Source organism: Anguilla rostrata, chromosome 11 (assembly GCF_018555375.3).
Source record: "Anguilla rostrata isolate EN2019 chromosome 11, ASM1855537v3, whole genome shotgun sequence".
NCBI classification, from domain to species: Eukaryota; Metazoa; Chordata; class Actinopteri; order Anguilliformes; family Anguillidae; genus Anguilla; species Anguilla rostrata.
This window is the reverse complement of record NC_057943.1, coordinates 36,238,515-36,255,624: the sequence shown is the minus strand read 5'-3', so window position 1 is coordinate 36,255,624 and position 17,110 is coordinate 36,238,515. Positions and strand designations below refer to the sequence as shown.

General features: G+C 44.5%; 1 protein-coding gene across 1 annotated transcript; it reads left to right on the top strand.

Moving 5' to 3' along the window:
• Positions 1-415: 415 nt before the first annotated feature.
• LOC135235082 (rab GDP dissociation inhibitor alpha-like) lies at positions 416-16,947 on the top strand. Its single transcript, XM_064300279.1, has 10 exons — positions 416-706; positions 3,027-3,134; positions 3,877-3,976; positions 4,600-4,734; positions 5,428-5,626; positions 6,290-6,421; positions 6,607-6,825; positions 11,123-11,347; positions 11,917-11,971; positions 12,430-16,947. Exons 1-10 carry the CDS (start codon positions 662-664, stop codon positions 12,580-12,582), a joined length of 1,371 nt encoding a protein of 456 aa, XP_064156349.1. The 5' UTR covers positions 416-661; the 3' UTR covers positions 12,583-16,947.
• The last annotated feature ends 163 nt before the right edge of the window (positions 16,948-17,110 follow it).

Below are 17,110 nucleotides of genomic sequence, written 5' to 3'. Positions count from 1 at the left end.
CTTTGCGTGCTGATAGCACTTTATCGTGCTACCGTCCGTCTCTCCGCGGCACCCGAACCATGGCCGTATCACTGAGGTATCGATTCCCGCACGGCGAGGAGCGACGCAGCCGGCGGAGGAATACTGCAGCCTCCGCACCAAGGTCACAGACTGCACCGTCTCCAGCAGTGGGGTTGTAGAATATAAAATTGCAATTGTGAAAATAATATAACAAAATTGTAAGGTGTGTTAAGCATTAAACCTAAATATGTAGGCTACGTGCATCACGGAACTACAAATTTTGGATTGTCCACGTACCGCCTTGGGGTGGGCGGGGATAGCGGAAATGTTGAATTATTCTATCGCAGGGAGGCGGGGTGGGGTGACGTTGGACGGGCAGGGAGGGGGCAGGACTATTTCCTGACGCGGACGTATCTGGGATGGGAGGAAGAGTTCCACGGACAGGGCCATCTTTGGTCGTTCTCGCCGGGTGCAATACTCACTCCTGGAATCGTTTTGAATACACGATTGTATAAGTAAAATTTAGCGACATTTCGTTTTCCACAATCAAGCGCAAGTGATCATCTGGTGAAATTAGTGCATTTACGTATTCGTTTCTATTCTGGTACATTTGCGTGCATTTCAAAAGGCAGTTGCAGGACCGGAGCAGCGGTGATACGACATGGATGAGGAATACGATGTGATCGTACTAGGCACCGGACTCACAGTGAGTATCTGGATGGGATCTGCAATAATGCAAATGTTTTGGGATGTTTCCCCGGATCATTATAGGATCCATGTCGGTCTCTAAAAAGGTGAAAAGAAAGACCATTTTAAAAGGCGGTTCCAGAAAGAATTACAGGGTGACAGGGTCGCGTTGTCTGTTTCACTGTCATCCGGCATCACTGGCGCTTTCAATACAGGAATTTGCAATAGTAGCCTACATTGCATGATAATGCAGCATTCAAGCTACAAGATACTTTAGCCAACCAAATGCTAACAATGCCTTTAAGAAGGGCCCGCATGCGTACTTATGCCATCGATTTGTATACACAGGGTGGATTATATTTCAAGAAGCATATTTATCCTAAGCGTCATTGTGGCAAAGGTGTCCCTTTTGAAAGATTATGACTCGCTCCCTCAGTTAATATGTGGCATTCAAATGCACTAGTCATGGACCTAGGCCTAGTGGGTACAGCGTATTCGGTTGAGACAGGCCCGAGGTCGACGTTGAGGAAAAAAAACGTTTTGAATTATTGATCGCGAGAGCGTTTCTGGTCGCCCCTGTATAATGTTCCGCCGAGGGTCTCCAGTTAACACGCCCTGTTGTGCGTCTGTCTTGAGGCAGAAAAAGGCACAGAGATTCTCTGTAGAATATCACTCTTTTTCACGATATTCCCATGTCTACGAGCCAAAATCATATAATCATGTGCAGATCAGTATAGGCTATTAAGATTACACTGGCGTTAACCGATGGTTACATACGAAATTTTCCTGATGTAGGCTACAGGTAATTTACCAGGGTTTCAGTCGCGTCAAAATAGTAGCCTAAAGCAAATTATTTCAGCATGTCAAATACGTAGGCGACGTAATTCGCAGACTGTTATTATTTACAGATTATTATTATTATTGTTGTTTTTGTTGTTGACTGCTGTTATCATCTAAAACAATAATAGCAAAATGATCATAACAATAGCCTAATACTACTACTACTACTACTATTAATACTACTACTAATAATAATAATAATATCACAACTAATTAGTAAGACCAGCATACACACATTTACACAACACATCACACAATGCTAGTGTTACATAACACTACAATACAGCATCCATGTGACGTCACAGACGTCCTGAGGCCTCTTAATATTGTAAAATCAAGACCATATTGGACAGCAATCGTTGAGTATCATATAATGTAACTACGAGAATCCGATTTAATATCAGTTTCATTGATTCTACGATTTTAGCGAACATGTCTTTCTTCCGAAGTACATATAAGTAAGTAGAGAAGAAATTATATATTTGTATTTTTTTCTGTATTTGCCACACATATTGAAATAACGGCTTGAATCTATTCGTTTCTCTATGTGTTCCCGAGTACCGGTCACTGCGAGTCGGTGCATAATAGCGCGTGCCATTTTTACTAGCTGCTGCAAACCGTGTGTGCATTGGGTGGGGTTTTGGAAGACCGGGATATCCCAGCGTGCCCTGCACTTCGGAGCAGTGGTAGAGGCTGCGAGGATGAATGATTCTGCGCAGACGGGATAAAGGAGAACAGTGCGGAGGGAGGGGGGAAATCAGTGATGTGTAAAAAAAAGGAACATATTGTTGGACGAAATGCAATGCGTGTTATTGCCCAAAAGCGACGGCTGACACTTAAATTGCAATCGAGGGAGTTTCAGTTCTGTAATTCCCCGGTCACTGTACATATAAACGGTAACAGTGTAACATTGCTGAATAACACTATTCGGGATGCAATGATGTGTTTTTCATTTTATGTCTTCCTTTGCGACGGCAAGTTAGTATTTATTTCCAATAAAACTAAACGATGAGAATGTCTGATTGTAAATTTCGCTGATTGTAAACTCCCAGGTGCACACGCTATACCATTTGAACGTGTTAAGCAAGCGGAACTGCAGAGGGTGTTAACACGGAAAGCCGGGTACAGTGCTAATGAAGCCACGCGTATTTAACACCTTTTCTAGTGCAGGTGTAACGAGTAAGTGCGGAAGACATTGATGCTGACGTTGATTATGTTCTATGGAGATTAACATTCACTCCGGCTCCTGCCATTATGTGTCTGTATTTCATCTTTCTTCTCTGCGTGAATAAACTAACATTGGTACACGCGCAGCATGTGGTCGTCTTTGCATCATAAGAATATGCGCGCATGTATTTATTTGTATAATGACTTTGTACTGTATAATAACCTGAACTAATTTATGGGCATTACATCGAGAAGGTTTCATTTGCTGCGCAGTGTTTAAAGTGTAAATGTAACTGTGCCTTCCGTGAGTTGGACTGTCTGTGTGTCTGTAGGAATGCATTCTGTCCGGGATCATGTCTGTCAACGGGAAAAAAGTGCTTCACATGGACCGGAACCCGTATTACGGTGGTGAAAGTTCCTCTATCACTCCACTGGAGGAGGTAAGGAGGCAGAGGACGCAAATCTCATAATGACACAGGATGGGTCATTTTTGACCATGTGGACATAGGGTGCATGCATAATATGAAGACATCACAAGGGTTAAATCCTCTGAAATCCCCTTTAAATTTTTTTCCACCATAAAATCACCTATCAGCAATCAACTTCTTTTGACTTCATGGTGTCCTAAAGTCACTGATTCATACAGTCAATGATGTTTTGTGCAATACTCAATATCTAGAAGTTCCTCCTGGTAAACATAAACTCTATTCAATTCTTTTTCATTTGGCAAGAGTTATATCTGAAGCTTTTTTTATTATGACAAAGAGGTTGTTGTATTTCATTTAAAACCCTTTTTTAGGAGGAAATTATGTGATTGTAAAATGCGGTACAGTAATGCGTCATCATGAGATGTAATTCAGTAATCATCTGCTAATGTCAGATCCTGGTGTAACTCACCAGAGTTTGTTGATTGTGTAAAGCTGGCTCAGGATGTTTGGTGACGTGAAGGTCAGTTCATTGGCTTTCCAACCTGTAGCTCTCTCTCTCTCTCTCTGAAATGATGTTCCTTCCTGCACTCCTCTCTTTCTCTTTCTCCTCCTTTTGGCTCTTCCAGCTGCTCTCTGCTTTCTCTTTGTCACTCTTCTTCACTCTGTGCTATTGTTCCGCTGAGGCGGCCGTGTTCGGACGGTTGTCATGTGAGGTCCTGTGTCACATGACCTCCTGTTGTGTTTCCTGTCTCAGCTCTACAAGCGCTTTGGCCTTCCTGACACCCCCCCAGAATCCATGGGCCGAGGGAGGGACTGGAATGTCGACCTCATTCCCAAATTTCTCATGGCCAACGGTTAGCACTCTCTGTCTCTCATTGTTTCCCATTGTTGTGTGTGTGTGCTTGTGTGTGTGTGCATGTATGTATGTATCCATGTGGGAGCTTGTGTGTCCAATTTGTGACACACATTGTATTTGTGTGTTTTCATATATGTATTTGTGTGTGTTTACATGTATGTACACCTCTTGGTGATGCTGGTTCTGTGTGGGTGTGGTTGGTGATAGCTGATTCTGTGTGGATCTGGTTGGTGATAGCTGATTCTGTGTGGGTGTGGTTGGTGATAGCTGATTCTGTGTGGGTGTGGTTGGTGATAGCTGATTCTGTGTGGGTGTGGTTGGTGATAGCTGATTCTGTGTGGGTGTGGTTGGTGATAGCTGATTCTGTGTGGGTGTGGTTGGTGATAGCTGATTCTGTGTGGGTGTGGTTGGTGATAGCTGATAATGTGTGGGTGTGGTTGGTGATAGCTGATTCTGTGTGGATCTGGTTGGTGATAGCTGATTCTGTGTGGGTGTGGTTGGTGATAGCTGATTCTGTGTGGGTGTGGTTGGTGATAGCTGATTCTGTGTGGGTGTGGTTGGTGATAGCTGATTCTGTGTGGGTGTGGTTGTAATGAGGAGCGTATCATGTGTGTTCTCCAGGCCAGCTGGTGAAGATGCTGCTGTACACAGAGGTGACCCGGTACCTGGACTTCAAGGTGGTGGAGGGCAGCTTTGTGTACAAGGGAGGGAAGATTTACAAAGTCCCCTCCACGGAGACCGAAGCGCTTGCCTCAAGTAAGGGAGCGTCTCACAAGTGCCGTACAAGCTTCTGAAGAGTGTACTGAAAGGATGTAGGTTGTGCCATACCTCCGTTACGTTTCTCTGCCTGTCAGGAGACCAGTAAGGCTGTGTTTTATGTGCAGGGGTAAAAATGGAGGGCCAGAAAGAGAGAGGGGCCCTCTTCAGAAAGAGTGCCCCGAGCAGACAAGATGACGACTGCGATAGAGTTACTAAACTGTCATGCCCCGGGCGGTGCACTCTGGTCCTGTTTGCCTGTGGTCATTGCATGTGGGTGGAGCCGTAGAGGAGAGCTGTGTTGCTGTTGTTTCAACCAAACAGGCCTATCCACATTTACCACCACGCCTTCAAATAAACTGAGACAATTCCAAGAGTCAGTTACAGTGACCACGCACTGGGAGCTCCTGCTTCCAGCGGTTGTTTATTTTATCACTGTTGGAGAAAGGAGTTCATGTTTATGTTACTTTCAATTCAATTTGGGGTTTTTTTTGTATAGTAGCTTCTGTACGGAGAACTGTCACAAAGACACTTTAGAGATTAGCAAGGCAAGAAGACAGAGAATAAAGAGCAAACACCAGGCGCCTGAACCTTTCAAGTAGCAAGAACGTGAGGTAAAAACTCCCAGTGGGGAGAAAACCCTCAAAATGGTGGCGAAGAGTCGTTCCCCTGATTCCTGCACTGCCATTTTAGATCTCATGGGGATGTTTGAGAAGAGGAGATTCAGGAAGTTCCTGGTGTTTGTGGCCAACTTTGACGAGAACGACCCGAAGACGTTTGAGGGCGTGGACCCCAAACTCACCACCATGAGGGATGTGTACAAGAAGTTTGACCTGGGCCAGGATGTCATCGACTTCACCGGTCATGCCCTGGCCCTCTACAGGACAGATGAGTAAGTGCAGGCATAGTTCTTCTGTTCCTCAGATCATTGACCTGAGGAAGACCCAAGCTTAAATACCTGATCTAAAAACGTTTACATTATTGTAGGACGAATAAACACAAAATTAAATCTAGATTTAAAAAAGATCCAGTTGTGTCTTTCACCCCCCATGCCATTTCCACTTTGTCTTTAATGTTTTTTTTTTGTTCAGTGTTACCTCTTAATGAGAAACAGTAATGATTTCAGAAAATGTGTTATTTTGCATCTGGATGAAATCAAAACAAAGACATGTTCACATATTCCCCTTTTTGCACTTTGAATCAAAGAGGCATTTATTCACATTTTCTGCATTGAAGCAAAGCTTCCCTCTTTTTCTCTCCATCTCTCTTTTCCCCTTTTTGTCTGTCTCTCTCTCCTTCCCCCCACTTTTTCTCTTGCTGTTTCGATTTGTTTGCCTGCCGTTTATGCAGAAGTGTTTCTAAAGCAGGAAACAGCAGCACTATACCAGTAGGAGGGAAATGTTTCGATATTACATTGGAGTGAATGATGAGAATAAGAACAACAACAAAAGTTAAATATAACATCTTTAGCTAAAGTTAAATATAAAAGTTAAACATAATATCTTTAACAGAAGTTAAGTGTAATGCCTTGTTTCTGCCTTTTCCCTCTGCTCAGTTACCTGGACCAGCCGTGCTTGGAGACGATTAACCGGATTAAGCTGTACAGCGAGTCCCTGGCTCGCTATGGGAAGAGTCCGTACCTGTACCCCCTGTACGGCCTGGGAGAGCTCCCCCAGGGGTTTGCCAGGTCCGCACGCTCACGCTCATACACACAGCCTCAGGGTGGCGCTGTAGAGCATGCTGATGTTGCTAGCCTCACTCTAGCTTTGTATATCTGTTTTGTTTGAATGCATGCATCTGCCTTTTTACATTGTACCAAGCTGAACAATTCTGAATACATTTTGTGTTTCTATTTTCCTCCCTCTCTCTCAGGTTAAGTGCTATATACGGAGGGACTTACATGCTGAACAAGCCCGTGGAGGAGATTGTGATGGAGGATGGTCATGTGGTCGGAGTGAAATCTGAGGGGGAGGTAAAAACACACAAATCAGGGGAAGCGCTCTCTTTCTGTTTCCCTGTTACTTGCGTTTGTTACAGTGTTTGTTGTGAGTTCTCTTTACAACACTTTTTAAGTTTCTCGTTAATGTACTGGTAAAGGCTCTAGTTAATGTGCTTGTTAAGGTTCTAGTTATGGTTCTCATTAATGTGCTTGTTAAGGTTCTCGTTATGGTTCTCATTAATGTGCTTGTTAAGGTTCTCGTTAATGTGCTCGTTAAGGTTCTCGTTAACGTGCTCGTTAAGGTTCTCGTTAATGTGCTCGTTAAGGTTCTCGTTAACGTGCTCGTTAAGGTGCTCGTTAAGGTTCTCATTAATGTGCTCCCTAAGGTTTTCATTTATGTGCTCATGAAGGTTCTCGTTAATGTGGTCGTTAAGGTTCTTGTTAAGGCCATCTCACTCACAGTTGTCCTCTAGGTTTCGCTGTGCGCTCATTGGACAGTTCTCCAACCGTGGTCGGAAGGTCGGGCCATGCATCACGTGTCATCGTGATCTCGCTGTAAGCACCATGATGCACCCGAGCTCACATCCAGAACCGGTCAAGCGCGAGTCAGTGCGTCTCTGCTTCAGTCATGCCACAGTAGAACACCAAGGATACAGTACTCCTGAGATCATAGTCCACCAGAAGCAGTCACGAATGTAGGCCTGCGTAGTCAGTTTTGGGTACTGAGGTAGGGATTAGTCACCAGAGGGCAGTACTAATGTAGCCTGGGATCAGTGAGAGCTGTACCGAGGTAGGGATTAGTCACCAGAGGGCAGTACTAATGTAGCCTGGGATAAGTGAGAGTTGTACTGAGGTAGGGATTAGTCACCAGAGGGCAGTACTAATGTAGCCTGGGATAAGTGAGAGCTGTACCGAGGTAGGGATTAGTCACCAGAGGGCAGTACTAATGTAGCCTGGGATAAGTGAGAGTTGTACTGAGGTAGGGATTAGTCACCAGAGGGCAGTACTAATGTAGCCTGGGATAAGTGAGAGCTGTACTGAGGTAGGGATTAGTCAGCAGCGGGCAGTACTAATTTAGCCTGGGATCAGTGAGAGCTGTACTGAGGTAGGGATTAGTCAGCAGCAGGCAGTACTAATGTAGCCTGGATTCAGCGAGAGCTGTACTGAGGTAGGGATTAGTCAGCAGCAGGCAGTATTAATGTAGCCTGGGATCAGTGAAAGCTGAAGTTGCTCCTTATTATTCGGATTTGGGGGAAAAAAGTCAGCTCCATGTCGAGTTCTCATAGCCTCTATCTAATGTTACACTGGCAGAGAGGGAGTATCTGGAACTTCAGCAGCTGCCTCGTGACGGTGAACCTATCATAAAGCAAGCTGGCATTCAAAACCCGTTTCAGAGGGTCTTAGTAAGACGTTATATCTACACTGCGTGACCACACCATTTAAAAAGCAAGACAGTGCTAGGGAGATGAATTTGATTGACTTATGGTTTCATGCAGTTTTATTAAATAATGTAATGACAAAAAATGAATGGTACATGGTATAAACTAATTGTATGGTGTAAAACAAGAAGGAACTATTTTTTCTTGATAGAATCATTGTTTTCATAGAATTAACTATCAGAGGTTTTTGCTTAACAACGGTGCAAATAGAACTACCAACCAGAGTTTTTGCATAACAACGGTCCAAATAGAACTACCAACTGAGTTTTGCTTGACAACGGTAAAATAATATGCCCAAATGCCCACAGGAGAATATTTCACTTTCAGCTGATTGAATCTATAAAAATCAATACATATAAAAGTAACCATATAGCTATAATCATTGTTGGTAACCCGTATAAGTGGAATAAACCTCTCCGGGCTGTCCCGTTATTGTAAAATAATGTGCTTTGCGGCATGGTTAAGCACATCACCACCCCTGTCGTACACGTAAAGAATAAACCACAACCGGCTGTCCCGTTATTGGAAAACCCTCTGAAACAGGTTTTGAATGCCAGCTAGCTTTATGATAGTGTGACGTCCGGGGGCTGTTCTGGCAGGCTGCACCGGCAGCTCCCAGAATGCACGGCGCGCTGACTTTTGTAAATAGTTTGTGTGGGACTGTAAATTGTAAATACGTGTAAAAAGTGAATTTATCGTGTGTAAATATGTGTTCTTGTGCTAGCTGAATTGTGTTTGTTGCTTTTAGTTTAGTTTAAAAAAACTAGGTGTTGGAATAAATATAAATAGCTATGTGTTACCCTGAGCGAACCTGTGGTGCTGTAGGCTACAGGGGGGCTTCTCTGCTGTTTGCTATGGCGAAGTCTGAATCTGAGGATTGTCTTACTTCCTATTTTGTTTCTCAATAAAGTTTCATTGAGCTTTGAACTGCCTGAGCAGCTTCCTGATAGATCATTGTTTCGCTACAACAGCTTCAGCCTCACTTGTTACCTATCCTATATTAAAATTTTTGGTTTTAGGTCAGAAAGGTCTCAAGGCATGCTTGCTGTCCCGGCTAGCTAGCTAGCTAGCTGAGTATTGAATTGTCTTCAAAACAGTGATTACTATAAATGCAATCGTTCTCAAAAATACGGATGAAAATGCGTCCCGTAGCCATGAGTTAAATCAATGCCTATTCTATTGTCAAAATAAGGGATGATTCCGATGTGTGGGATGCGTAAATAAAGCTAGCACCATTAACTAGAAATGTGATTCAACGTTGCCATCAATAGTGATATTGGATATTGAAAAGGGGAGGGGATGTAACAACAGTTCAATAGCGAAAGAATAATGTTGCTGTTTAAACTGCTTTAGAATGCTGGATTTTGTAGCGCATTGATTTTAGAACTGTTAAAAGGCCGAGGTGTCCCTTTACTGAGAAATAATGCCCACCCTTGGACCAATCAGAATCGAGTATTCATTTCCAATAACGGGACAGCCCGTCGTGTTTATTTCTTACATAACCTCGTTAACAAAAAAGACGTTAACAAATCACTGCAAGCGATGACATTCCGTTTTTATCAACATTAGAGATTACAAAAGGGCGCATGCCACTGCACCATCCAAAATGTAGAGCCAGGGCAAGATGAATTACCAGAGTTGCACGGAAAGGTAGCCTGCGTGTAACTGTTGTGAATGTCAAACGTTGCAAGGTAATGAAAAAGCATTGCGAGGGAACACAAAAGTAGCTAAAAAAAAAAAAGATCCCCACAATGAGCCTTAGGGGGCTCCATATTTTTTTCATCCAGTCCAGGTTTTTTTTCATCCAGTCCAGTTTTTTTTAAATTCCAGTCCAGGTTTTTTTTTCCTTCCAGTCCAGTTTTTTTTTTAAATTCCAGTCCTGGTTTTAAAAAAAAAATCCAGTCCAGTTTTTTTTAAATTCCAGTCCTGGTTTTTTTTTCTTCTTCCAGTCCAGTTTTTTTTTTTAATTCCAGTCCAGGTTTTTTTTAAAAAAAAATCCAGTCCAGTTTTTTTTTTAATTCCAGTCCAGGTTTTTAAAAAAAAAATCCAGTCCAGTTTTTTTAAAAAATTCCAGTCCAGGTTTTTTTTTAATCCAGTCCAGTTTTTTTTTAAATTCCAGTCCTGGTTTTTTTTTTCTTCCAGTCCAGTTTTTTTTTAAAATTCCAGTCCTGGTTTTTAAAAAAAATCCAGTCCAGTTTTTTAAAAATTCCAGTCCTTGTTTTTAAAAAAAATCCAGTCCAGTTTTTTTTAAATTCCAGTCCAGGTTTTTTTAAAATCCAGTCCAGTTTTTTTAAAATTCCAGTCCTGGTTTTTTAAAAATAAAAATCCAGTCCAGTTTTTTTTATAATTCCAGTCCAGGTTTTTTAAAAATCCAGTCCAGTTTTTTAAAAATTCCAGTCCTGTTTTTTTTCATAAAATGAGCTTATGATAGTATCTTTTATGATTAAATGCCTCTGCGGTTTTAAAACTGACCTGGTTGAATCATATATCGTTAAAAAGCTTGTTTCCTGGAGCGTACTGCTAGAATGACCATAGGTTCAGACAGTTCATAAAACTTTGTTTAGTTAAAAATAAAGAGAGAGATGAAAAGTACAGCATGAGGATGTGGAAATATATTTCATAATTATTTATATGCCAATATTAAATCAATTTGATGCTTTGAAGGCACAACAATTGCATTGCCAATGAATATTAGGTTAGAAAATACAATGTTTGCCCGATTTAATGGGACTTTCGTATAAACCACACCCACGTCCAGTCTTCTGTCCGAATACAGATACACAGACAGATAATTTTGTTGGTTGAACAGATACAGATACAGATAATGACGTCTCTGCACACCCCTACTGTCTAAATCACTATACTGCTGTCTATATCTCTATATGACTGTCTATATCACTATATAGCTGTCTAAATCACTGTCCTGGCCCTCACTTTTCGTTATCCAATGCTTATGGCTGTTTATTTATTTTTGGAATGCCTGATCATGCTCACGTATATCGCGTACATCGTACGTGTGCTCTCCTCCGAGGTCGAGCCCGATTGGCGGGTTGTTTGGCCGAGCTGACGAGGCTCCGCCCTCTCGCGCAGATATCTACGTGTGCATGATCTCGTACGCGCACAACGTGGCGGCGCAGGGGAAGTACATCGCCATCGTCAGCACCACGGTGGAGACCGCCGAGCCCGAGGCCGAGATCGAGCCCGCGCTGGAGCTGCTGGAGCCCATCGACCAGAAGTCAGTCCCCCCCCCCCCCCCATGTCTGCCTGTCTGTTCATCCGTCCGTCCGTCCGCAGCTACGGGTCTCGCCTCGCCTGATTCTACTGTGCTGTCTCGTACGCGCACACTGGCGGCCAAGTCTCGCCTCGTCAGCACCACGTGGGCCGCGCCGAGGCCGATCGCCCGCGCTGGCTGCTGCCCTCGCCAAAGTCGTCCCCCCCCCCTTTCTGCCTGTCTGTTCATCCGTCCGTCCGTCCGTCCGTCTGCCTGTCTGCCTGCCTGCCTGCTTGTCTGTCTGCCTGTCTGTCTGTCTGTCTGCCTGCCTGTCTGCCTGTCTGTCTGTCTGTCGGCTTGCCTGCCTGTCTGCCTGTCTGCCTGCCTGTCTGTCTGCCCGTTCGTCCGCCTGCCTGCCTATCTGTCTGTCTGTCTGTCTGCCTGCCTGCCTGTCGGTCTGTCTGTCTGTCTGTCTGCCTGTGTGCTGATGGTCCCATGCTCCTGGCAGAAAATTCCTTTTCGGGGCAGTGCAGGCCTGCCCCCTGGTGATGAGCTGTAATAGTGTGACCTGACGTAACTGTCTCCCTCTACAGGTTTGTGGCCATCAGTGACCTTTTTGAGCCCACTGATGATGGCACAGAGAGCCAGGTAACGCGCACACGCACACACACATACGCACAAACACACACACACATACGCACAAACACACACACACATACGCACAAACACACACACACACACACACACATACTGCACACAGACACATGCACACACTCACTTTCTCTCACACACACACTCTCTCAAACACAGAGATACTTGCTCACACTGACTCTCACACTCACCCACACACGCACACGCACGCACACACACAGACACACACATTTTCACACACAGACACACATACTCTCACACACACACACACACACATTCTCACACACACACAGACACACATACTCACACGCACACACATAGACACAGACACACACTCTCTCACACACACACACACAATCTCTCAGACAGACAGTGAAAGGTGTGAGGTTAATTGTGTAAAACGTAGTGAAGGGCTTTGATTGACGCGCGTGGTGTTGGCCGTCTGTGATGCGCAGATCTTCGCCTCCCGGGCGTACGATGCCACCACCCACTTCGAGACCACCTGCAACGACATCAAGGACATCTACAAGCGCATGACGGGCAGCGACTTCGACTTCGAGAACATGAAGCGCAAACAAAACGACGTGTTCGGAGAGGAGGAGCAGTGAGGCGGGCGGGGCTTCTGAGAGAGGGGGCGGGGCTGCTGGGAAAGGGCGGGACAGGCACGACCGGGATCGGGAGAGGGGCGGAGTTCAGGATGTACGGAGAGAGGGCGTGGATTTGGTCACAAGCTGATATTACCGCAAACATTATCATGCTTGCCCAACATCTCCCCCTCCCTCCAACTCCCCACACACACATGCACACACACACACACACACCACACGCCCATGCTTACCCACATCCCACACAAACGCTCACACATTCACACAGGCTCACACACATGTACGTACACATACGCGTGCACGCAAACACAAACACGCATGTGCGCACGCACACACGCACGCACACACACACACACACTCTCTCTCTTCATTACCCAGCAGCCTAAGCAGGGTTGACACTTCCGAAGGGTTTTTCATTCCATTATTAAAAGCATAATCTAAACGTTATTTCTGCCCGCTACTATCGCAAAGAGCACGTACTGTCGTGACATTTTCAACACTTGTGCAGGAACAGTTTGCGTTGATCTCCATGTGGTTCTATCTTTGTTTTGCTGCTCAGTGCTTTCTGTCGGTGTCTTTGAAGCTTTGCATTGCAATCTGCACAAACAGTCTGACCTACACACACTCATACACAGACACACACACGCACGTGCGCACACACACACACGTACAAACACACCACACACTCCTGAATTCTGAATCACCAACTGTACTTCATTTCAGTTCAGTATGTATTAACTGTTAAAGAAATATTAAGGCAACTGTTCAACCAAGGAAACTACCAACATTCCCTCTGTGACCCACGTTAGCAGCTATATGAGGAAAGTGAGAGGTTTAATTCAGCAGAAGTCAGAACTGTGTTAGAGTTGGAAACGCGCACAGTCTCATTAATGAGCATGCCTATCGCACACACTCAGTGTCACAGGCGTACTATGACAGTGTACTGCAGTGGGAGGGGCTAAATGGAGGGCCAATCAGAAGCCAGGATCATCCTCCCGTCACTGTGTTCTCTTAGCACGGCTTCTGTTGATCATGTATATGTCAACCCTGCTGATTTTCTCTCCCTCTCTCTCTATCTCCCACTCTCTCCCGCTCTCTCTCTCTGTCTCCCTCTCTCGTCTTCTTCTCCCTGTTATTTGAACATGTGCCCTGCTTCCTTTCTAAAAACAAAACTCTAGGCCAGTGGACACGGTGTAAAAAAAAGTTAAAATATAAATAGATTACGAGACTGCACCCTGGCCTCTCCCTCACCCCCCTTTCCCCTCCCCCTCCCCCTCAGCACCCACAAGCTAACTCTTCTCCCACAACCCTCTGCTTCTTCTGTTTGAGTGAGTTTGAGTGTTTCGCTTTTGTGCTATAATTTCAGGAAGTAGCGTATTCGTACTGCAGCAGGATGTGAGGGTGCAGATGAGATCATGTCCTTCACTCGCCAGGCTTATGAAGTTACCTGGAGGAGAACGGAAAGTAGCTTTGAGACTCTGAACGGACACTTTAAAGGGGACGGTGAAAGAGAGGAGAGGGTGAAAAAGAGGAAGAGGGTGAAAGAGGAGGGAGAGATTGTTGAGAGAGGGATAGGCGTGAGGGTGGCGGGCTGTTGGTTTCAAGGGGAGGAGTGATTTTGTCCGTGGAAGGAAGGGAGTTCAAGGGGAGAAAAGGGAGGAGTTTATGGTGCGACGAGGTCATGTGGTGATCATGTGCTTTAAGAGGAAGTTGGAAAAAAGTCTTTCATCGGGTTTTTCATCTTTGTAAAGAATGCAGACTGAGGTCTCAGCTGGTGAATAAGCGTGGCGTCGGGTTCGAGTCCTGTGTTACACCTGTGTCAGACTGACCAGCCACCGGTTACTAAAAACTTACTGTTTGGTTTCTCATGTTTTATATGTAGAACAGTGAGAGATAGGGTACAGTTAACTGCTGATCAGGAATTGAAGGATGGTAAAATTGTACGTTGTCCTTTGGAGAGTGGTTTCTGGAAGGTGACGACAGTGGCATTTAGCCGAAATGTGGTGCCTGTTCTGTAGGAGGGTGAACCAAATAATTACACCCCAGTTAACACTGCAATGAGGCCTTTGACCCAAAAAAATAAGGTGCCAATTTTTGAAGGCTTGCCATTCGCTGGTCACTGAGCGAGTCCAGGCCTTAGATTCCTCTTCACTTCCCCTGTTTTTAATTGCCCCTGCGCAAGGCGCCCCTTCAGGTAAAGCTTGGATGGAAATCCTTTCGCTCTGGAAAAAAAAACAAAAAAAAAAAAACTATGCGTCAAAATTCAAGTAATCTTGAGCTACAGATGGTTCCTGTGCAATATAGTTCAGTGGAATCCTGCTTCCTGAATGTGGGCGTGTCTCCTCCGATCCAGCCCTGGGCGGTATGTACGAATTAGCGCACTTGCCTACTATTGAGTATACACTATTGTATACTCAATAGTAGGCAAGTGTGTTGACTCAGACACAGCCCAGGTCTCTGAATCCTAAGTCCTGCCAACATCCTTACTCAACACCTCTCCCTCCTCCTGCACCGGAGACAAGAAGTGTCTGTCAAGATTCAGTTTGTTTATTGGTTAAAGACTGGACTATGAGGTGCTGTTTGATTGGTCAGAAAGACAAGATGGGCTCTGTAAATTTTAGTATGTTGACCAGATATTGTCTGGGAGTTGTAATTTGAATGGTCAGAAAGACAGGAAGTGCTCTGTCACGTGCAGTTTGATTGGCCAGGCACTTGTCCCTCAGCCCCTCCCCTCCAAACGGAGCCCAGGCATTGGCTGCCCCTCTTCTCGTCACTCTTGCCAGCTGTGTGGTGTGTCTTAAAGCTCTAATTTATTCCTGTTGTGCTGATTCAAATGTTTGGTGGAAGGGAGGGTAAAAGTGGAATGGACTCTGCTGTCATCTCTTATTTTGATTTAGTAAAGCTGAAACGCAGTCGGACCGATATTATACATGCAATCTGTAGTTAGTTTTTTTCATTTCATGGTTTTCCTAGCAAAGTGTACAGATGATTTCATTATTACTCGTGATTATGAGTTCTGATTAGACGTTCTCTATGCTAAAAGTCTAACATTAGCCTCGGCATAGTCTGAGAAATGTGTGGGTAGAACTGGACAGGGCAGTTGTAATGAAAGATGAAGTGAGCTAAAAGCTATTTTAGGAAAAGGATTTTAAGGTTGGCTCGAAAGACCTCTGCTCTTTGGTTTTTGCGTGTGTCTAAAATGAACTAATTATGTTTACATCGTTAGATTCCACATATTTACTGTGTCATCTCACAGGTCGCTCTTCTTGAAGGATAGGGGGCTCTGTAAGGGTGTGGGTTCAGGGTCATGACCCATCCAAAGACCAATAGTGACAGCAGTCAACGGACACTCAAGACAGTGTACCGAAGTGACAAGATGCTTCACTCCGCTGTGTCGCTGCATTGTGGAAGCTGAAAGGCTCATGATGATGTCCGGAGCCTGTGAGCTCGCGTACGAGTCTACTCAGTGCGGCTGTGTTTACAATCTTCCGCAATCATTCGCAACACTAATACATTCCAAATTTCACCTCCTTATGAATATTCATAGAGTGTGGCTATCGCCAGAACTGTGCAATCGGTAGAGCGGAACTCTTTGGCCGGGACAGGAAGGAGTGTAGAGTGTGGGATCTTGCCAGTGAATAACTGTCGTCATCACTGAGGAAGAGGCAGCCCCAGCCTCGGAAGCCCACCGTGATTCCCTAATTGGGTATCGTGGAGCTACTGTACCTGACCAGGCAAAAGACACAGTGAGAGTTCATCCAGATACACACAAGACGGAGTGGGAACCTGTCTCACCTTATCCACTTCCCTCCTGCACAGATACACACACCCACACCTGCCCACTCACACCACCACACACCTACCTGGACCAGGCCACCTTTGAATTGAAGCTCCTAGTTTTTGGTTCTCTGTTGGTCAGTGGAATAATTCTGAAGTGGCAGATCTGTACTGTACTGTGCAATTTTAATGTTTTCAGTGACTTGTGTGGGGCTCCTGCTGTGGGACTGGAGTAGTTATGCCTTTATTTAACGAGCAGAGCAAAGTTTTGGGATTGTCCTTCTTGTTCACTAACGTATCTTTTCCCTGATCACATTTATTTATTTGATTTTTTTTTTAAATATTTGTTTTTGTATTTTAGTATGATTTTATTTTTGCTCTTTTGAAGGATAATGCAGAAAACATCAACAACAGACGTATCTCTTTAAACTGTCGTAACTTATTATTCGGACTGACAAGTAGCTGGCTTGTGGTCAATTATTCCAACACTAGTATGTGAACAGTACCTAATGTCTTGTGCGAAAAAGAAATTTAAAAAAATGGAAAAAGAAATAAAAATGAAATAAAAAGGCACATGGCAAAAATGTCAAAGAGAGAGGACAGAGTTTGTGATGTGTGTGTGTGTGTGTGTGAGGCGTGTATGTGAATGTGTCTGTATGTACACTACACGGCCAAAAGTGTGTGAAGTATGTGGACACCTGACATCCAACAACTCATCCAAAATTATGGACATTAATGTGGGATCGGTCCACCC

Bases quoted from the DNA above. Each gene is read 5' to 3' on its own strand.
- LOC135235082 (XM_064300279.1), top strand. From the start codon at position 662: ATGGATGAGGAATACGATGTGATCGTACTAGGCACCGGACTCACA. The intron at 3,977-4,599 runs GTTAGCACTCTC...TGTGTTCTCCAG, and splicing joins CAAATTTCTCATGGCCAACG to GCCAGCTGGTGAAGATGCTG. The intron at 11,972-12,429 runs GTAACGCGCACA...TGTGATGCGCAG, and splicing joins ATGATGGCACAGAGAGCCAG to ATCTTCGCCTCCCGGGCGTA.